Here is a 20,687-nt window from a genome sequence, read left to right as displayed (position 1 = left end):
CAGAGTGGCTGAATGGATGCATCATATTGTGTTCTAACAGTTCGGCTGAAAAATTCATAAGGTTGACGTCTAGATGGCGCCTCTTGCAAAAATCTACTTGACTATCACAAAGCATCATCTTGCAATGGATACGTGTCAAAATTTGACAGCAATCGGTCGATTGGTTCGTGTGTTACAGCATTGAGAGTGAAGCAACTTTTGTTACAGTGAAAAAAAAAATGGAAAAATCACAAATCAATGAAAACGATTGCGAAATTGCATGAATTGGGCTTCGAATTGCTTTCGCATCCACCGTATTCTCCAGATCTGGCCCTCAGCGACTATTTTCTGTTCGCAGACCGGAAGAGAATGCTCGCTGGCAAGAAATTTGAGACCAACGATGAAGTGATTACCGAAACTGAGGTCTATTTTGAGGAAAAACCGAAAGAGTACTATAAAAATGGTATCAAGTTGCAAGATCGCTATTCGCAAAAATTGGTAAGCCACATATCATGTTAAATGTTATATTGACTAGAAATGAAAATCGGAATGGGATTAAAAGGAAGTCGTCCATTAAAGGTTACCACATGGCCAAGCGATTAGTTCAGAGCTCTACTTTTCACAACTTCATGGATAAACTCCATGAAGCTATTAAAAACAATCAGAATCGTTAAAAAAAAGATTTTGTCTTCCATCATTACAACGCGAGACCATACATATTTTTGATGACACGTCGAAAATTGAGGGAGCTTGTTGGTGAAGCTTTGATGCATCCTCCCTATAGCCCGAACCTTACTCCGTCTGATTACTGTTTGTTTTGATTTCTGAAGAACCATTTTAATAAGAAAACGTTGGCCGACATGAGAGCTGTCGAATATCACTCGAACAGTTTTTCGAACCTGAGGCGGTCTTCCAATAGAATTTTGCCCGGAGAAATTTTCTACTGTCTTGGAGCCAAGTAATGCTCGTAAAATTAACAAATGAATAAAAAAAACGACAAAAATACATTAGAAATCATTGTATTACAAATGATGATTCTTATACAGCCATTCCATGTCAAACCGATATAGTAGTTCTCAGATTTTCGTCAAAAGTCATAGTTTCGTTCTTTATCGCAAACTATCAGACCCGTATTTTTTTATTTTTCTTGTTAGGGTGCACATTTTCATTTTAGGGTGATCCGAAATATCCGAAAAATCTTTTTCCCCTTTTTTTCCAAAAGTGACATTTGTCAAAAATTCATAACTTGTGAACTACTGAACCGATTTAGATGGTCGACATATCAAATTAAAGCTTATAAGCGGCAATACATACACACACTCTTTACAGACACACGGGCCAAAGGTTGTGCAGTCCACTGATCATTCAACAAGAGCCAAAGGTTGTACCGCTCATGACAACTCTACACGAACTGATGATTGCGCCGGCTAGTGACCATTCTATCCTGGATTCCTCGAGTCGAGAAAGACGCACCACGCTAGATATGAGGTACAGACTAGGGGGGCGTTGCTGATTAAGGGTCAGCTGCATCCCAATAGGAAGTATCCCGTGTCGGGCACACGTATAGAGCATTGGAGACAGCAACATCCGAATTACGAAAACACTTGTAATACTAACCTCGAGCCAACCGCGAGTAATCGGTTACATATTACTAACATAGATAATAAGAAAAATTGTCAAAGTATTGACCTCCCGGCCCCGTGAGGCTAACGCCATATGAGCCTTGATAAAAATATATATATTTTGAAAGCTTATAAGCCAGTCATTCTTGGAAAAATGCTGCGCTTGCAAAAATTTCAGGTTTTTGGTTTCGTCATTATTGATTGTATTTGTTTTTTTTAGTTTTCATAATATCGGGACCAAGGGCGCTATATATTTTAATATATATTGATATATTTTTTTATATGTAGCGTTTTTTTTCGTTTTTAAGTTATAATTTTTCAAAGTTACCCGATGTTTCAAAAAATTATTTTTCCCTTTTTATCCTAAAAATGAATTTTTCAAAAAAATTTTACTTTTGAACTACTGGACCGATTCAGATGATCGATATATCAAATTAATCCTACTAGCTAGCCTTTCTTGAAAAAAATAACACACTTGCCAATTAATTGGATTATAGTCACATACATCCAGTCTAGTTGCATAGAAATATTGAAAGAAAACTGAAAACATGTTAACTTTGAAAAATCATAACTAAAAAACGAAAAATAACACCTCTCTAGTATTCGGATATATTATGTGAAAAAACCTCAGCTTTCAGGAAAAAATATAAAAACATATGGCGCTCTTGGTCCCGAAACAATGAGGGCTATAAAAACAAATATAATCAATAATTACGAAAACAAAATCCATTTTTATTCAGAGTGTAATATTTTTTCAAACAAGACTAGCTTATTGGCTTTAATTTGATATGTCGATCATCTGAATCGGTCCAGTAGATCAAAAGTTATGATTTTTTGTAGTGGAAAAAATGGGGGAAAAAATTATCTTTCGGAGCATCGGTTATCTTTGAAAAATAGTAACTCAAAAACGAAAAAAAAACGCCTCCCTGGGTTCGAGATATGTAATGTGAAAAATTCTCAGCTTTCCAGAAAAATATAGCGCCTTTGGTTCCGAGACCATGAAAACTATTAGAAACCAATACAATCAATAATAACGAAAACATACTTCAAATTTTCTGCAACTGTAGTATTTTTTCAAAAAAATACCAGTTAATTGGCTTTAATTTAATGTGTCGTACATCTGAATTGGTACAGTGGTTCAAGAGTTATGATTTTTTTTAAAAAGGTATTTTTGGCAAAAATGCGAAAAAATTGATTTTTCGGACCACCCTAAAATGGAATATGCTTCTTTTCATACACCGCACAAAAAAAAATCGCACAAAAACAGGTTTTACTGTAATATACAAATTTGTGCTTCATTTGTATGGCATTTTGTTTGAAAGATGAGAAATTTTAGTACATGACATAGTCTAGAAACATGTAAATAAGTGGATTTAAATAGCATTTTGGAAGTAAAAAATATGAAAGTTAGTGGTTTTGAAGATATTATTATTAATTTTCTCATAAAAATTCCTAACTAACTATTGTAACCGCTGTACAATTTGTTGTTCGATATCCTTCTATCTTTATGACCTTCGCTGCAATATTGCTATGAAGAATTATTGGTGAGAATTCAATCAAAATCTCCAAAAATAACGATTTTTACTGCCCTGTATTTATAATAATCAATTGAATTCTTCCTTAGCGATGAAATATTACATTTTTACTTGAAATAAGTCATATTTGAAATATACAAAACATTTTTTTTTCAAACTGTATATAATCGAGTCCGACCTGTATACATATACTTTCTTTAACAGCTTCGTAGTGAACGATACTGCAGTACTTTTGAGCTATATGAACTATATGACCATGACACACAATTCTGATTCATGAACGATGTAGGGTAACACGGGGTGAGTTGGACATACGGGGATTTGGACCACCTATTTATCTCAAAAAGTACGGCTCAACTTGGATTTTTTATAATTTCATTTTCTTTTATTATTGAACCGTATGTAACTAAAGTAAAAAAAAACTTTAGTAAAATTTGACAGGTGGAAGGAAACGGTACACACAAGACCCACACAGAACACAACAAGCACTTTGATTGTCAAAAAATTAAACAAACTTTTCGTGTATTGTGCAGTAAAGTTCTATTCGCCTACAGAAGAGGAAAATTTGATGCAGCGAAACTGTAAGTTTGATAACAATAAATGAAATTGATTGCATTTTAATTTTTGCATGTTGTGTGGGGTGACATGGACACGTTTCTGTGGGGTGAATTGGTCCCACAAGTTTGATCCCCCTTTTCCCCTACCAGCCAACGGATGAAAATCTGTTTAATAAAGAAAAAACCCTGCTTCAGATAACGGCTAATCCTTATTTCAATTCGTCCGCAGATTACTACATTCTTGTTCCAACCACAAGATCGAAAGGGCGGGCAAAGAATATCCACCAATCGCAACCACAATGGCATTCCCATGATTCTTTCTCACCTCAAAGCGGAGAAATTAACGAACGAACGAAGAAGCTCAAAGTGTGTTAAAATATGATCCAGTCATCAAAGTGCGAATCAGTTGTCCGAGGTAACCTTATAGCCTGGCAAACAGTGCCATATTATCTTATTTCACATGCTACACACTCATCACTGTAATTGCACTATTTTAAATTCCCCCCCCCCCCCCCTACATTGTAAATAGTGCCATTTCCATCGTCTGTTCAAATATGTACCCAGTGATCGTTACTCACTGCGTGTGCCCCCATATGGATATGTACTGCCTGCAAAAAGAGCACACACATTCGAAGGCACGCTTCAGCGGAGAAGATTGGCTTTTAAGTTTTTTTTCATCAAGCTTTTCTTCCGTGAAATTGAGGGAAAAAATATGCTCGCTCTCATACAAAGTTAGCGGTTGGTTTGGTTTAGTTTCATGACTCTCGGGCGAGTACCAAACAAGGTGTTCTGTACGCAAATTTGTTATTTTTTTTTCGCTCGCATCACCCACGTTAACGGAGCCCGGCTGTGTATAATGCGCCCTTCTGCATGGGGGCACTTTCGCGGATTTCCACGTTAGTGGTATGCTGAAGCGGAACAGTATATCGATAACAAGTTCACTCAACTTGGGCGCTGTGTTTCCCATGATAGAAGATTGTTTTCGCGAATTTGAAATCACTCGCAAATAATTTCAATTATAAAGGATTGAGAGTAATGTCTGAGATTCCTTAAAATCTATAGGAATAAATTCAGGGCCAGGCATGGATTAGGGTGAGATTATTGATGTTTGCTTTATGCTATCAACATATTTTATAGAGGGTAAGAAAACATAACCTTGTTTCAAAGAATTTGAAAATTATACCTACATAGTCTTTCTGATTGATATCCAAAATCTGCATCTCGACCATCAGAATTCTCTTCTCACAAGCACGGTTTATAGAAATATTTTCAGCTACGCGCCGAAACTAATAATAAACTTAAAATTTTTATATGATTATCACCTCACTGACGAGTTGTCAAACGAATTATAAATATATCACAATACACTGAGCTCCTCTTTTTTATGCTGTCGAAATGATGAAATGCACAGATCACTAGATTTATCACATTCTCCACCAGCAGCCCTTCCAATATCGTTGCAGCGCCCCTCGTATGTAGCAACAACAACAACAACAACCAGAGGCTTTTCGCGAGATTGTGGTACGAAAAAAAACAAGGAACACGCGCACTAGGTGTACACTGAACCTTCCGCGTCGGGTAGTGGAATGGAAATGATATGCGCGTTACTCTCCAGAGACCTTCCGCTGGAAATGTCGACTACGCGAATGCCGATTGTGTTATTGGCGGCGCTCACAGAAAAGTGGTACCGACAATTTTCTTCTGCCTCTTGTTGTTGTTGCTGTGTTCACTTTGGTTCACACTTTTCCAAGCATAGATGCATTACTTGCGCCCAGTGGGCTCCCCCTTTTTGTTTAAAAACCCATTATGCTTGCCTGCCCGCATGCATGCCTACGAATAGAGGACGAAAAACAGGTGGAAACAAAGAGTGAAAAGCTGCGGAAACGTACGCGCGCTCACTACGCGAAGAGGTGTGAAGCAATAGAATGAGATGGCGCTTTTGCTAGATATACCATTAGGCCAATAGATGTGACAAAAAATCGTGTAGATAAATGAGAAATAGAAGAAATCTACATTCGTTTATATGCTCACAAATGTCTCCACAAATACTCGGAAGTTTATGAATCGCACGAGGTACAAATTTATTAAATTCACTTTGTGTAAAACTTGTAAGTAAAGTGTGTAAGTCTAGCCAAATCCAATTTTTCTTATTTATAACTTCCCCAGATAATAAAGATCAACATCATAAAACGACTTTTTTGTTCAATAAATAATTCATTTCTGAAAACATTCCGGTTAATTCTGTAAGCTCTATTGTAAGTTGGTTATGCAGTGATTGGTAACATAAAGTGCCCATTCATTTTTTTTCAGTTAAAATGACAAAGTAAACACATCGTAATCATTCTTAAATAAGCCTAACTGGAGACAAACAAGAACATCTCAATAGTTGATATGACTTCCTCTTGCCTCCAAGACCGCCTGTAAGCGCTTGATCTCATCGAGATTTACTGTTATCTCGAAAATTGTAAAAAAAATAATTTTTAGATGACAGTAAATCTTGACGTTTTATGTAATTTAAAGACATTTGTCATCATTTTTTTAAATTCCTATTTCATGTACTCTCCTTTTCGGTGATTTTTCGGTTTTTAAAAAAAACTCAAATTTTGACGTCTGCGACACGGGAAAATAAAGTCCGATTGTGCTTAAATTTTGCATAAAGTCTGCTTCATTTAATATTGGAACACAAACAATTGCGTGTAGTTCAGTCATTTAAAAAAATTATTCATTGCTGTTTCGAAGAAATTCTCGTACTTTTCCCGTAATACGGCACATTAGGCGGCGCACACCCTTTTCGTCCACCGTTTTGGCGATTTGATTCCACCAGTTCTTCATTTGAGTCATGTTCCTAACAAGTTTTCCCTTTGCCTTAAGCCTCCGCTTCGTGATTGCCCAGTATTTCTCTATCGGCCGGAACTGGGGGCAGTTTGGGGGGTTGAGGTCCTTCGGTATTACGCTGACCCCGTTCGTTGCGTACCATTCCATAACCGTTTTGCTGTAATGGCAGCTTGCGAGGTCCGGCCAAAACAATACTGGACGGTCGTGGGCACGAATAAACGGCAGAATCCGTTTCTGTAGGCACTCTTTTTTGTAGACTTCTGATGTCATTGTCTTGTCAGTGAGAAAGACTTTGGTTTTCTGTCCACAACTGTATATCCCCTGCCAAATCATGTACTTGCGGGCGAATTTTTCCGCAAACACGAACTTAAATTTTGCAGGTACATCCCCCCGAGCCGTCGCCAAATAAAATTTTTGACCTGGGATTTGCCCAAAGTCCGCCTTCACGTAGGTCTCATCGTCCATCAGAATACATCCGTCGAACTTGGTCAGCACTTGGTCGTACAGCTTTCGAGCACGGATTCTGGCCACATTGTTCTGCTTCAGCGTCCGATTTGGCTGTTTGCTGGCTCGGAATGACCTTATTCCTTCCCGGAGACGAATTCGTCGCACCGTACTGTGAGCGGCCTGGAACTTATTGGCCAAATCGCGGTCTGAAAGATTGGGATTCCTCTTGACGGCCTTGATGACTTTCCCACGCAGTTTCCGGTCGACAGTTCCACTCCGACGCTTCGAATGCGGCTTCCGAGCCGTCGTCAATGTTTCCTTGTACTGCTTGATAACACGCCATACGGTATTTCTGGGCATTTTAAGCTGTTTAGCTAGCTTAGATGCCGACAACAATGGATTTTCAAGAAAACAGTGCACAATTTTATCTCTCCGTTCGGCTTCCATGGCGGTTGTTTACAAAATGCTATCGTTTGGTGTTATGAAATAAATACATGGTGAAAGGTAATGAATTTCCCGACACGTGGGTGAAAAAAGTTTCCAAATCCGTCCACTAGGAGCGCCACAATGAGCAAAAGAATTTGTTCCAATATTAAATGAAGCAGACTTTAGGGTATTTTATCTTGCAAATCAACATTTCGCAGGAAGTCCCGTATGAAAAATCGAGATGAAAACTTTCATTGGCACCTTGAGAGTGTCTATAATAAAGACTGAAAAAAAAATCTTTTAAAAATGTCAATTTGGACAGCAAATTTCTTTCCTTTCCTCGTAGGTTTATCATCACAGCGAAAACAATTGCCAAAAAAAACTTGAAACGGGTAAGACACATTGTAGAAGTGAAGTAGACGAATTTTCACAATACTTAGTGTAGAACAGCATCCCTACTCTGAGATGTTTGTTTTGGTTAATCAGCTAGAATCAATACAAGCTTTTAACTCAGCAATATATGCATTAGGGTGCCAATGAAAATACTTATCTCGAATTTCAAAAAGTTACCCCATAAAAATTGTTCACCTTATTACCGACTCTTCTTTGCGGGTCGTTTTCGGATGTGGGAGTTCGAACAGAGAACAAATTGTAAGAACTTTTTTTGTGAACTAACCTCTTTTTTTTATTTAATAAATTTGTGTACAGGAATTGTCCACCAGCTCGCGTCGCTCGGCCTTGTCCGCAGTTGCGTTGCAGCTTTGATATTTGGTTTAATGGCACCACCTTCAGTACGGATGTACAATGACACAATCTTCAGTACATTGCTCTTTTTGTATTCCACTGGCACCAACTTCAACTCGTCGAATTGATGTTCCTGGGACAATCTTCAGCCCGTCGAATAATTAGCTGGCACAACCTTCAGTTGTGATCAAAGTTTTGAACATCTGAAGAAAAACGTCTTAATGGCTTGGATGCTAATCGATGATTGACCCCAGTTGGGTCATGGTCATTTTATGCATGACGGCTACCGGAAATACGCTTTGGCGCGATAGGTGGATATTTTATAGCATTATTTGTGGTGAATATTATCCAAGTAACACACAAAACAAAATTTGTGCCAATGTCACAACCACCTCGAAAAAGCACCCTATGCAATATATCAGCTGAATTGGACTTAAGAGAGAGTGGCGCAAAGCGGTCAAAGTATGAGTTCTATGAAAATGTAAAAATCACCCAAGGGGGTAAAGGAAATCGGGGTTTTCAAAAAAATATGTTGATGCCAAATGTCTTCAAATTTCATTAAACGTCGAAATTTACTGTCATCTAAAAATTTTTTTTGTTTTGACACTCTGGGACTGACAAAAAACAATAACTGTAATTCTCGACGTGTCATGTAATTTTAAGAAATATGGCATCAAAAATTTTGAAAACCTCGACATCCGCTGAATTTTTGGTTTTCAAAATTCAAATTTTAACGTGCGCGCTTTATTTTCGAGAGACGAGTATCGATTTTCTCTTCCTCGCAACCCTTCCATGTGCAAGCGATGAGATCGGGCTTCAGCACATAGGTGGATCACACCATTGAGGGAGATGGCGGTTCCTTCGGCTGAAGGAGGCCAGGATGATAGCTCAGGAATCTGTAGAATATTGCACTTCAGGAAGACCATTGGATGTGACTTGTATGGAGAAAACTAAACACACTTTGGAATAACTTCTAAAACACGGAATTTATTTTTGCGGTCTGACGCGGTAAACGTTTGGATTTGGAATGAAAAATAGCGTGGAGATGGTATTCCTCGTTTGCTTCACGTTGTATATGTGTAAGCTAAAATATGCTGCTGTCTGTATTAGTGAAATGCACCACACGTTGCAATTTTGTTAGGAAGGGATTGGATTGGACAGGAACAAGTATTGGGATGGAAACGGGCAACTATTTTACTGAACACTTGCTCCTCTTTCGCGATGTCGGTTGCGAACACTCGGGATTGGCTCTTTCTCTTTTCTTTCGTAAAATATTGAGATGCGCTGAAGAATATCTCGTTGCACCTCAACATGAGCGATGCACATGTGTTAGTGCTCGCAAGACTTTCTCGTGTACCTTCCTCAAAGTGTCATTTGGTGCTGTCGGGTGGAAGTTGTGCTTCTGGTGTTAAAATTTTAATCCTCGTAATATGGCACGTAGAACAATTAGTGATGAAGAACTGTTTTACATAAATATCGCTGCTAAAGTCATCCAATCAATTCATGCTTTTGTTGAACACAGCTCGCAATGATTGTGTGAGATACGAGGCTGATTAGGACAAAGCACACTGGGTGTGATCACGAACGTCACTTCACGGTGTAAACAAAACGAAGTGCATATAATCTTGTATACAAATCATTTCGTTTTCACCATGAAGTGACGTTCGTGATCAGGTCCATTGTCTCTTCTATATACTGTGCGAGCACGATAGATACATTACGGTAGCGTGACTTATGAGAAAGGCCTTTCAGCCATCTTGGATTTTGTATGTAAACAAGCTGCAATATTTTGCAATATCTTTTTTTTGCTCTTTGTGTGTGGAATTGTTTTGGTGGGTAAAGGTAAGTCTTTTACGGGTAAAGTTAGGTTTGTAATATACTCTATCTTATTTTATGTTTCAGCTCAAGAGAATAAATCGATTTTCGGTGTCAGTCGGTGATGGAGGTATTTTTCCCGCGTTTTGCAGTTAGAGACGTCGGTTAATTGTTCGATTGTAAGGTTTCTGGAATTTCTAGTTTTCCTATATCTAATATTCTTTGTTTCTGTGTTCTTGGTTAACAAAAACTTAATGCCTGTTTTTGATGGGGCATAAAAAGATGATATAAAAGGATTTCTAGGAACTTTCTAGGAACGTGCTCCCTTGGCCGAGTGGTTAGCGTCATAACTAACATGCCGGGTGTTCGGGTTCGATTCCCGTTCTGGTCGGGGGAAGTTTTCGTCAAAGAAATTTCCTCCGACTTGCACTGTGATCACGCGTATTCTAGAGCTTGCCACTCAGAATGCATTCAAGGCGTGTTATTTGGCATAGAAATCTCAACTAAGTACTAATAAAAATGACGCAAGTAATACTACGTTGAGACGGCGAAGTTCCTCTAGGAACGTTAGTGCCATTGAAGAAGAAGAAGGAAGGAACTTCCTGCGACTTGTTTTATCGTCGATATTGTTAAGCTCATATATTATAGAAAAAAAAACCCGAAGCTGTAACTGTGAAAATAACCATAAAGCACCGATTAATTTATAATTTACAGTTTGCAATTCTTCCGCAAGTGTGTATATGCGTGACCATTATATTTAGTGAACAACTATCCGTTCAATCCGGTGACAAAAGGACTAAAATCAAATAAGAATAGTCTGAAAATGCATTATATTCAATAAATATTCCACGCCACTGACATTCATTTATACAATTCATTGAACAATATTCTAAAATAGGAAAAAAGTCACTTGTCCAAAAAAGTTACTCCTGTACGCGCGTCGGTGTCTTAGACCGAAGGAGGTGAAAAAGTGATATACGTCCCCTTCGTACCAACTTATACAATACGCTAAACGATGACGAACAACGAATGACGAAGCTAGAGAGAATCGCAATGTCGTAGTGTTGATGTTTTCTGAGAAATGAACGAATTATTGATTTTTTGGTCTCTCAGACCTATGCGCGAGTATAGGAGTGTTAACCGTCGTCGAAATTCATCCGATATGCTAAATCATTTACGGTTGAACCATAAAAATGATTCCCTGGTGGTGGAGGAGACTGGGAAGAAGAATTCAGGGTCTGCAGGAGTAAAATGCGGACTTAAAGAAGGAGGTCTCAGCTCCCGCTCTAAAATAGTAGTATTCAAATTTAGAGTGCCGAGGAAAATATACCATACTAGTGGTCAATGATGCTATAAATGTACTTCTTTTGAACTAGTAGCTATAAGGACTAAGCAGAAATATTCAAACAAATCAGCTATTTCAACAACATTCAAAGAACAGGTAATTTTGAACAGGAAAAATTTTATTTAGATATAATAATAATATTGTGCATCATTCTCATGATGTGCTCTTTTTTTCAATCGTCCTCAAAAAATCATGAAATGGTAAATTTATCAATATACTAAAATACCATTTCATTCAAGAACAGTTATTCTGCACCATGTTTATTTCAAAATTATATTTAATGTAACTTTTAAAAATATATTTTTTTATTATAAATATGTCTGTTCTTTATGATTACAAGAAATAAATATTCGCTCGGTTAATCGAATACTGAAAAACAATTATTCGAATGAATCGAATATTTAAAAATGACACCACGATTAATCGACAATTGAATAAACGAAAAATTTAGACATCTCTATTTGCAGTCAAATCCCTTTCCTCAGTCCTCTGTATATTTATACCGTTTCCCCTCGCGCACTTATTGACGACACGGTCACACCTTTATTCCACACATCTTGCTGTGCGAGATTTCAGAAGGCCTAACCGAATTACGCTTTGAGGCGGTTACACGCAGCGTTGCCAATGTTCCAGTTTAAACTGGATTCTTCCAGTTTTTCTCCTCGATCCAGTCAAACAGTTAAATCTAAAAATCTTCCAGTTTTTTCTCCTCGATCCAGTCAAACAGTTAAATCTAAAAATCTTACAGTTTTTTCAAATATTGTCCAGTTTTATCCAGTTTTTTTCATTTGTTTCCCAATTTCATCATAAAAAAAATAACCAATTTCATGTAAAATAAATTCACAATGCATAAATATTATTCTTCTCTCACCCTTCCTTGACTAATTTTTATTTTCTGACACTTTCATTCGATCCTTCCAAGTGTATTTAGGTACCTGAGAACCTGAGAAGGTGAACGAGAGTATTTCTTTAAAACCTATATTCCGTGCGATATGTCGCGCGTACTCTGTATCGAACTTCAATCGCGAAGGCGGAGAGTTATCTTTCTTTGCGTAATAGCTATAAATAACAGTTATTAAAACCGTCCTTCTTAGGGGCTTTGGACCCTCTGCTCTTGTTCTCAATAGTTTCAAGTTGTTTTTCGGGCATGCTTCTATAACGATCTGTCATTCGCAGGAGGAGTATTTTTTATTACACATTCTTCGTGAATGCGAAAAACATAACAACGAAGTTGTCAAAACAAACACTACAGAAATGTTAAAATTCGAGTTTGAAGGAAAAGAACAAAGAATTGAGGTTTGGTTTGGCCATGCACCTTTATTGTCGAGCAATAAATACGATATTTTTCAAGTTTTATTCAAATAAAACAGGAAGTGGATTATATCTGTGGAATAAACGCAAGGGTGACGTAGGACTATCGTTGATTCAGTGATCATTTGTTTTCAGTTGCATCTGAATCAATTCTGAATGAATGAATAAATGAATATTTGGGGGACTTCGAGAGCGAGAGCGTTACGTTTGAGGCACAATATTCAACAAAAGAAGCAATCACACAAAAGTTGTATAATACATAATACACTACTTGTATTGTGATATGATTTGTATTCAATTTCCAATAGACAAAATATCTGTTGCATCAAATCAGTTTACATAATTTTTGCGTTCGCTCATCCTTTCTCACAACACCTATTTCTCGTTTGAGAAATTGTTGAGTAAACATCGGTTACCAGTGCGCGCAGAGCGGGAATTCCTTCTTAAGATAGTTGATCGCACTTGATTGAAAAATCACAAAACCAAATGTATTTGGTCGCAGTATTATATGGATAGAAACATTTGAATAAACTCTTTCGCTTGAATGTATTCTTCAATTCCAAGGGGAACAGGCAGATTATTTTTCAGCAACGATTACATCTTTCCGGAATTTTCGCGATGCTGAACAGCAACCAAATGAAAAGAATGTGTATGTGTGTATGTGTGTGTGCGGCGGCTGCTCCGATGTCTCAAGCGTAACCGTTTTTCGATGCTGATACTCTCTTGGTCGCCTTTCCAGTGGCATCACTCTCCTCCTGATGGATTCCCTTCTGGCCTAAGATGCACAAACAGGCTCTTCACCGTTCATCAGCGCTTTCATGATGAACGAAGTTAGCTTCACCACAACAGCGACAATATGCACAAACGCTGTTCAATTATAACTGAGTGGATTTCCGAGCGGCACTCGCTTATATACCGATTGGTGATTTCAATAGCCTATTTTGAAAGCAATTTTAAGGCTGTTGAAACAAGTTTTTGGAGCAAAAAGTAACAAGTATATAACGCGTAGACATTTTATTTTTCGAATAAAGTGTTTATCATACCATTTCGTTCAGTTGTTGAGAAGCTATTAACGCTCAAAATCTCGGTCTCCGGCGTAACGCTTTCGTTTTCGAAACGTTCATTTTCACCCCGGTATAGAAATGAAAGACGTAGTCCTACGTCGGAAACGTTATTTTGATTTGGTCGAACGGTTGATGAATGGTTTATTTCGCTATTCTATGAACTACATATAAATACATCACGAAGCTTCGAAGGAAGTTCTTTTTCTCAAGCATTGGTGTAGGTATAAAATCATTATAGATAAATCAAAACCAAACTTTAAGAGCAATCTTCCAGTATTTTGAAAAATATTAATGGCAACCCTGGTTACACGAGAAAGTCTCGCGAGCACTAATGCACGAACATCTCTTCGTGTACACAACACATGTGCATCGTTCGCATCGAAACGCGATGAGGCATTCCTAACCGCATCACAAAATTTTACGTAAGAGAAGAGAAAGAGCCAATTCCAAGCTCGCGTGGTAGAGCCCGGACTCATCGCTTGCACATGGAAGAGTTGTGAGGAAGAAAAAATCGATACTCGTCTCTCGAAATTTAAGCGCGCATAGGAAGTCTGCTCGCTCGGTTGTCTTCTGCCTCGCTCATTTGTTGCAGACAGCGCGCAGTGACTTCGTGAGATGCGAGACTGGATAACGTAAAGCACACTGTCTCTTTTGCGTACTGTGCGAGATCTCGGAAAGTCTATCTGTGACACTAGTAAATCAAGTCCGAATGAGCTAATATTTTGCAGAGGGTATATTATCGTGCAAATGAACATTTCGTAGCATGCTACGAATGAAAAATCGAGATAACTATTTTTAATGGCACCGAAAACCATATATTTCGGCTCGTATTCCGGAAAAAAAGTAAAAACAAACCATTTTCGAATGAAAAAATTCGAATTTTCAAGTAGATGTTGCATTTCTCATTGCTTGAGTTTACTGTCATCATATGGATCCATTCATAATTCAGGCTTTTTTTTTGAATGTTGTCTTTTATTAGGCATTTTAACCCTTTCGCTACGAGCGTCGTCTATAGACGACATAAGTGTGATACTGCCAATCGATCACACCAGCGCGATATGCTTTTCGGCGCAGTGCTCCGTTCAGCGACGGAGCACACTTTCGTAGTGAAAGGGTTAAAGGTGATCAGTACTAAACACAGAGAAATTTTATTTCTGCTTCGCGCGAAGAACAACAAAATAAAACAAACAAACTGCAGTGCGCCAAGTGGTTGTCATAGTAATCATGTGGACAAATCAACATTAGGGAATCGGACAAACCATGATCAGAATTGAGGTTATCGAGATGCATTAATTACATGATTATATATTATATATCTAAATAATCTGATATAAATGGTGTGCAAGCATGATTTTTACAATATTTGTAAGTGTAATAATCCAGAAAAGGTCAGAATACGTGCCAAATAATCATCTGGTGATTGATTAAAAGTTAGCTCAAATGACGGGCGCATTGACACCCCTAGAAGATGTATCTTATAAACTTTTAAAAGTTGCGAATCCGTAAAAATATCTTATAGAACTAATGTGAATCATGAAAAAGACAATTTTTTCATATGTTTTCAAACATTGGAATACCTGATTTGACACAGGTGCGCTGAACTAGAGCATTCAAAAAGTGGACAAACCGAGATCATATTTTCGACTGGACAAACCAACATCATTTACCTTACATAGTTCTCCATTGAAATTCTGTATTCTCTTCCAGAGCTTCTGCTTCTGGTCTTATAATGTACATACTGATGGCCTCTTCCCCGTTCAAACAAATCGTTCTTTATAACTTGGTTTGATACCTGACCCGTCCCATAAAAATTGTTGCCCTTTTAACCTCGAGTAAACCGCGAGTATTCGGTCGAATCCTACTAAACATAACAATTAGTTGAAACTTTGTATAAACAAACCTTGAATTAGCGGCTCCGCAAAGCTTATGCGATTGAGCCTTACAAATAAATCAATTGAAAAAAACTTGGTATGAAGGTATCGTTTGGCTTCGTAATGGATTCGAAAGAGTTTCTTTGTTCAACTCAAAATCAGGGTCCTCGTGATTATAGCCATTTCGAAAGACAAATTTTCTCAATTTTTTTTCGATCAGCTCCTCATTGATTCGAAACATGTTGAGAGACTCTAAAAATAAACACATAAGTCATGATCACTCGTTGTGTAATTTTAATAAATAACTGTACGTTTATCTGTTATCAATAAGTTGAACTATCCTGTACCATTAGCATTTCCAGGCCAACAACTCGTTAATCTGGCGTGTAATAATTCACCTTTAAAGAATATTGCGGCGACTTATGAAGAACTGATGAAGAAGGCACTGCTAATATGGGTAGCATGCGCGGCATTCGCAGGTCTCAACAGGGACTTTTCCTCAAATTACTACACGTCAAAAAGGCTTAAAAATGGAGCTGATCCGTTTTGTTCTGAAGTGATATTGCGGTTGCTTTCTCAGGCTACCCAGAGATACCTGAAACCGTGTGGCGTGTTCTATGACAAATTAAAGAGAGTTTGCCTGTGTATTATTCAACTTGCATCGAAAAGTTGGAGATCTTCCGCAGCCACAGTATTGAGATGTATGGTTTCTACACGGAATTCGACGCATGAGGAGTCATGAAATATATCGCCGGTCCGATTTGATGAACAACTTCTCAGGTTTCCATGGATATTCTCCGCCTGTCGTGTGTTGAAAAATACACATTTTCAAGATATCAGGAGTGAAGGAGTGTTCTCGGTTGCCTGTTTAGGTTGCTCATCCTTCATTCGAATCTAGCTATCTCGCTTTGTCGAGTGATCGACAGTTTGCGTTAACATAATCAGATTATTCACCACATTGAATCCTAGTTCTTATACCTCTTCCCTAGCAAACATCCTTTCTATGAAAATTGCAGGGGCACCATGTTGTAGAGGTCATACTGCCATTTCTTCCCATACCCTGATGACTGTGAAAACCAGTGGGCTCCTCCTAGCATAGAAATTATAATCTAAAATTATATGTGAAGCGCCTCGTACGATCCTGCAGCAGTGATTTTAACTGCAAATCGTCGGCTTTCGGATAGGTATCCAAACATTTTTTTATCCCATTTGTTTATTTATTCAGGCTCATTAGCATTCTAGCTGTAACGGAGCCGAAACACCTATTTAGGTGTAAGAGTATTCCTTTTGTTCTTCCACTGTTCAGTAGACCGGACAGCGGAGACAGTTGATATGATCATTGTTGTGTTATTTATAGCACAACAGCCCGATGCCTTCATTGTTGCAAGCAGAGCTTGCATATCGATAGAACGAGGCCAGGACTCCGACACTGAATCGATCTTCATCGCTGATGATTGTTACTTGGACGTATTTATTCTATAACAACACAAAGATGGTCAATTGAGGGACCTGAGTTTTGAACTCACGATCGATCGTTCAGTAAGAGAACGCGCAACCAATGTGGCTACGAAGGCCCCCAGTATATCCAAACATTGTTCCCCAAAGAAATCTATCCACCAGAACCAAATGCTGAACATATTTGCATCAAACAATGCGTGAGCCATGAGCGTGAGACTAGCTTTATGGTGCCTACGCTCAATTTGTGTTTGATGGAAAGGGTTGCCCTGATAAAAAACATGCCAGAAAAATTAAATTATAATTCCATTGAACGATTGTTACATATAAAACAAAATACGTACAATAAGATAGGAATACTCTTACGCTCAAGCGGCTACTGTATAATATACAACATGGGATAAAAATGTACTCAAATAAATTCGGCTTTGTTACAGCTGGGATAAAAATAGTTCAACTCATAATGTCAACTCAATACTCGTTTTACTTCTATTTGTAATATCTAGAAAATAGAAAATATACCAATCAATTAGAATAACATTATATTGAACTGCTGCAAATTCCGTTTGTGTTTAAGAAAACATACGAAAACATTTATATACGTTTTATTCAACAAGAATTTTATTTCATTCTTCGAAGAAGTTTCCTTCAGCTTCAATACACTTTTTAAATCGATTCAAATGCGTGATATACCTCATTTTTAGAAATTGCGTTCAAATGGCTCCAATGATTTCACTATGTTCATCCTTTTAATTTCGCTTTCATTTATAGGAAAATAGAAAAGCCTCGAGGTGCCAAATCAGTTGAACACGGCGGATAGGTATAGAACACAAACGCTTTTTCGTGTTAAAAATAGGCGCATAATGAGTAATTTGAGATTCGGCGCATTATCGTGTAGAAGTGCCCCCAACCTTCTGTATTGTAATATTCGAATTCAGCAGATTCTGACCATCAGATGCTCCAAAACTCTGCGGTGATATTCTCCAGTAAGCGTTTGACCCAAATTTAATGTTGAATACTACTCAACTCACATGAGCGTTGCTTCTTTCATTTTCTTTTCCATATCTATTGTAAAATTTGTGCTCGAATTTATATATAGGATTGGGGAAAAAATGTCGTTTTTCTGATCGAAATTTGACGCTTTATTTAACATACCTAAAATTATCCAATAAAAGTCAAATATGCGCTGTTTTGTTCGCAAACCCCTCCTTGTTCATCATCCCCCCCTTATAAAACCCCCCCTCCTTATTTGCAAAAAAACTCAGACAGCCAGTTTTCGCAAGCCTCTTTTGAGACCAACTTATTATCACCAAGAGCGTTTTGCATAGACCGGAAGAGATGATAATCACTTGGAGCCAGGTATGGACTATACAGTGGGTGCAATAGGACATCCCATCCGAGCTCCCGTAGTTTCTGGCGGGTCATCGAAGATGTGTGAGGCCGAACGTTGTCCTGGTGGAAAACAACACCATTCCTATTGATCATTTCTGGTCGCTTCTGGTCAATCGCCTGCTTCAAACGGTCGAGCTGCTCACAGTAGAGAACCGAGTTGAAGGTCTGGCCATAGTTGAGCAGCTCATAGTGGATGATTCTTTTCCAATCCCACCAAACACACAGCAAAACCTTCCTGGCCGTCAATCCGGGCTTGGCGATGGTTTGGGCCGGCTCATCGCGCTTCGACCACGACTTTTTTCGCTTTAGGTTGTCGTACGTGATACACTTTTCATCACCAGTCACCATCTTCTTCAAAAATGTGTCGAGTTCGTTCCGTTTCAGCTGTGCATCGCAGGCGTTGATTCGGTCCAAAAGATTTTTTTGCGTCAACTCGTGTGGCACCCATACATCCTGCTTTTTTTTTGGAATCCAATCTTCTGCAAATGGTTCCAAACGGTTTTATGGTCTATACCCAGTTCCTGGCCAATCGAGCGAGTACTCACTCTACTTGGATGATTTCAGCGATTTTATCGGTTTCCACGACGATTGGCCTACCAGTAAGGGGATGTATCTTCGACAGCCACTACACCAGAACGAAATCGATCAAACCAACGCTGTGCTGTGCGAAGCGTTATAGTATCGGGTCCACAATCTACACGATTTTTTTCGGCCGCCTTCGTTGCAGTTTTACCTCGCAGATAAAAACGTAAAATATGGTGAATTTCTTGCTTGGTGGGCTCCATCTTTGACGCGCTATAACTTGAGACTGAAAAGGACAATCACAACACTGTCAAAACGACACTTGTAGCACAGATTGTCGTCTTTAAATAGCCGTATAGGATGACCCGATGCGATAAGTACAACACAAGATATGTTTAAGTGTTGCCATATATTGACAATTTACGACATTTCTTTTTCCCCAACCCAATATTCTTGAATCAACCGTCACGTAGTTATGATATCTGTGGATTAACTGTAGGATGTTATGATACTTGTTACATACTTAATCGTGTTTTGATGTTTGATACACAGTTGAATAACGTATTTATTCTATAACAACACAAAGATGGTCAATTGAGGGACCTGAGTTTTGAACTCACGATCGATCGTTCAGTAAGAGAACGCGCAACCAATGTGGCTACGAAGGCCCCCAGTATATCCAAACATTGTTCCCCAAAGAAATCTATCCACCAGAACCAAATGCTGAACATATTTGCATCAAACAATGCGTGAGCCATGAGCGTGAGACTAGCTTTATGGTGCCTACGCTCAATTTGTGTTTGATGGAAAGGGTTGCCCTGATAAAAAACATGCCAGAAAAATTAAATTATAATTCCATTGAACGATTGTTACATATAAAACAAAATACGTACAATAAGATAGGAATACTCTTACGCTCAAGCGGCTACTGTATAATATACAACATGGGATAAAAATGTACTCAAATAAATTCGGCTTTGTTACAGCTGGGATAAAAATAGTTCAACTCATAATGTCAACTCAATACTCGTTTTACTTCTATTTGTAATATCTAGAAAATAGAAAATATACCAATCAATTAGAATAACATTATATTGAACTGCTGCAAATTCCGTTTGTGTTTAAGAAAACATACGAAAACATTTATATACGTTTTATTCAACAAGAATTTTATTTCATTCTTCGAAGAAGTTTCCTTCAGCTTCAATACACTTTTTAAATCGATTCAAATGCGTGATATACCTCATTTTTAGAAATTGCGTTCAAATGGCTCCAATGATTTCACTATGTTCATCCTTTTAATTTCGCTTTCATTTATAGGAAAATAGAAAAGCCTCGAGGTGCCAAATCAGTTGAACACGGCGGATAGGTATAGAACACAAACGCTTTTTCGTGTTAAAAATAGGCGCATAATGAGTAATTTGAGATTCGGCGCATTATCGTGTAGAAGTGCCCCCAACCTTCTGTATTGTAATATTCGAATTCAGCAGATTCTGACCATCAGATGCTCCAAAACTCTGCGGTGATATTCTCCAGTAAGCGTTTGACCCAAATTTAATGTTGAATACTACTCAACTCACATGAGCGTTGCTTCTTTCATTTTCTTTTCCATATCTATTGTAAAATTTGTGCTCGAATTTATATATAGGATTGGGGAAAAAATGTCGTTTTTCTGATCGAAATTTGACGCTTTATTTAACATACCTAAAATTATCCAATAAAAGTCAAATATGCGCTGTTTTGTTCGCAAACCCCTCCTTGTTCATC

General features: G+C 38.0%; 1 protein-coding gene across 2 annotated transcripts in view; it reads right to left on the bottom strand.

The window, feature by feature from the left end:
* LOC129774673 (villin-like protein quail) overlaps positions 1–20,687 on the bottom strand; it is a 65,543-nt gene that overhangs the window by 25,975 nt on the left and 18,881 nt on the right. The window contains exon 1 of one of the 2 annotated variants that reach the window (XM_055778509.1): positions 4,881–5,293. The exons of the other annotated variant lie outside the window; for it this stretch is intronic. Within the exon in view, the coding sequence (XP_055634484.1) occupies positions 4,881–4,922 (42 nt within the window). The 5' untranslated portion in view covers positions 4,923–5,293. Of the gene's footprint in view, positions 1–4,880; positions 5,294–20,687 lie in introns of those variants that run through there. 2 annotated transcript variants of the gene reach the window in all.

This window comes from Toxorhynchites rutilus, chromosome 3 (genome assembly GCF_029784135.1).
Source record: "Toxorhynchites rutilus septentrionalis strain SRP chromosome 3, ASM2978413v1, whole genome shotgun sequence".
Lineage (NCBI taxonomy): Eukaryota > Metazoa > Arthropoda > Insecta > Diptera > Culicidae > Toxorhynchites > Toxorhynchites rutilus.
The sequence above is the reverse complement of the archived record's forward strand: the minus strand, read 5'-3'. Positions and strand labels throughout refer to the sequence as shown.